Source organism: Papaver somniferum, chromosome 8 (genome assembly GCF_003573695.1).
Source record: "Papaver somniferum cultivar HN1 chromosome 8, ASM357369v1, whole genome shotgun sequence".
NCBI classification, from domain to species: Eukaryota; Viridiplantae; Streptophyta; class Magnoliopsida; order Ranunculales; family Papaveraceae; genus Papaver; species Papaver somniferum.
In genome coordinates this window covers 154,726,272-154,728,526 of record NC_039365.1, presented here as the reverse complement: position 1 = coordinate 154,728,526, position 2,255 = coordinate 154,726,272, and the positions used below count along the sequence as shown (strand labels likewise).

The 2,255-nt window shown below is 39.4% G+C and overlaps 1 protein-coding gene across 1 annotated transcript; it reads left to right on the top strand.

The window, feature by feature from the left end:
• The first annotated feature begins 739 nt into the window (after positions 1-739).
• Positions 740-1,819, top strand: LOC113306258 (F-box/kelch-repeat protein At1g15670-like). The gene has a single exon (XM_026555217.1). It carries the CDS (start codon positions 740-742, stop codon positions 1,817-1,819), a length of 1,080 nt encoding a protein of 359 aa, XP_026411002.1.
• The last annotated feature ends 436 nt before the right edge of the window (positions 1,820-2,255 follow it).

The following is a 2,255-nucleotide window of genomic DNA, read 5'->3' as shown; positions in this document are numbered from 1 at the left end:
TTGCGGATAATTATCTCGTTCAAACGGCTTCTTTGCCGTTAGATCATGTTAAAATCCAGATCTAACAGCCTTGAACCTTTAAGAAAAATAATGAATCTTTTACTAAATGTGGTGGGTCCTTTTCTGAATATGAATCCAACCGTTACTTTAATAATCTAACGGTAAAGAAATCCGCTTGAGCGGGATATCTATCCGCAAAACGGTGCGAGATAGAATTTGTCGTAACTAAATAGGTGAGCACATGCTAAATTCTGACAAAGCTTCTTGATTTCGTTTCCCCTGCCGAGAGCTAGTACAGGTGTTGAAGACACTGTCCTAAACAATTTAATGCAAAGCAGTGAAGCACACAGAATCACCGGTGCCGACAGGATACTACAATTTGCACCATGGGTGGCGGGGTGCCCAATCCTACACTTGGAACCCCCTTTTGTAATTTTCTATTGTTTTTTTGATCCATAATTTGGAGGAGAGATGAGAACTAGTCTTCTAGAAGCTCTAAAAGCTAAAACTGCCTATAAATTGACTCTCTTACTCGAACCTTTTCTTCCCACTCAAAACACACAGAACCTATCCCATCCTGCATTTCCAGCCCTCCCTCTTTTCTAATCTCTCAAATCTATGTATTTATTATCCACTTACACTCTCCCTTATCCCAATTCCACAGTCTCTTGGTTCAAATCCTTTCCAGAAATTGAATCCTTCTTCTTTGATTTCAATTGGAAAAATCAGTTTTGATTAGATGGAGATAATTCCAGGTTTACCAGATGAGATTGGAAGAGAATGTTTAATTCGTATTCCATTCGATCAATTCTCAACAGTTTCATCTGTTTCAAGATCATGGAAACAAGAAATCCAATCAAAAGAATTTCATCACCAAAGGAAAATCAATGGATTCGATCAGAGTTTACTTGCTCTGATTCAATCTGATCCAATCACTATCAGTTCAATCAAACCTCCTAAAACTCTCATCACACCAGCTCACCGACTAAGCCTATACGAACCAGGTAAGAACGAATGGCATAAGTTACCTCCTATTCCCGGTTATGAAGATGGATTACCTCTGTTCTGCAAATGCACCGGAGTTGGTCGGAATTTGGTCGTTGTCGGAGGCTGGGATACGAAAACTTATCGAGTTTTGAATTCTGTCTTTATTTACGATCTTGTCACCTGTACGTGGCGACGCGGTGCTGATGTTCCTGGTGGTGAGAGGTCTTTCTTCGCTTGTGCATCTGATTTTGATCGTATGGTTTATATTGCCGGTGGACATGATGCTGGAAAAAATGCCTTGAGATCTGCTCTAGCTTACGATGTGGTGGATAATACGTGGATTTCACTTCCTGACATGGCAAAACAAAGAGATGAATGTAAAGGCTTGTTCCACGGTGGCAAGTTCCACGTCATCAGTGGCTACCAGACTGATATGCAAGGAAAATTTGATAAATCATCCGAAAGTTTTGATGTTGATACTTGGAAGTGGGATCAGGTTGAAGAGGGAAAATTAGAGGCCGAAATGTGTCCGAGAACGTATGTGTTTGATTACGAGGGGAAAATGTACAACTGCGTTTCATCTTTTTTGACGCGTTTAGATGGTTCGACGTGGCAGCGGTTAACAGAGCTTCCTGATGATGTCCGTGCTGAAACATTTGTTGCCATGTGGCGAAAGAAGATGTTGGTAATTGGTTCTAGTATCCAAAGTGGACCTCAGAGTTGTTATGCGCTAGAGTTTGGAAAATGCGGCAAAAAATCAATGTGGACAAAGTTAGAGATGCCAAAGGAATTCACTGGTTTTGTACAGTCCGGATGCAATTTAGAGCTTTAAGTTTAGTCGTACTGTAGAAACAGAGTACGCCGGTGTAAGGTTTTTCGATTAGCCTGCAAGAAGATTATTAGTAGTTGTTAGTAAACAGGGTCTGCAATTGTTGCATAATTTGCTAAATTGCAAAAAAAAAGACAAGTGTTTGACTGTTTTGTAATGTTTGACTGAAGCAGTTGTTTGACTGTTTTGTAAATTTTGAAACGAAAAAAAATTGCTTTCAAAATTTCAGAAAAAAAAAAGAAGGAAAAAAGATTAGTATCTATGCAAGTTTTGCAAGCTAACTTGCTTATAGGAAAACAAACTCAAATGCATTCTTTTTTGAGTTACCACTGGGGATTGCAAGAGTGCAAAGAAAAAATATCTGGAAAATAAACTCCAACTAAATTTTTTGCAGTTACCACTGGCCAGACTCCATCCAGAGGCTCCAGCGTAAGATTTT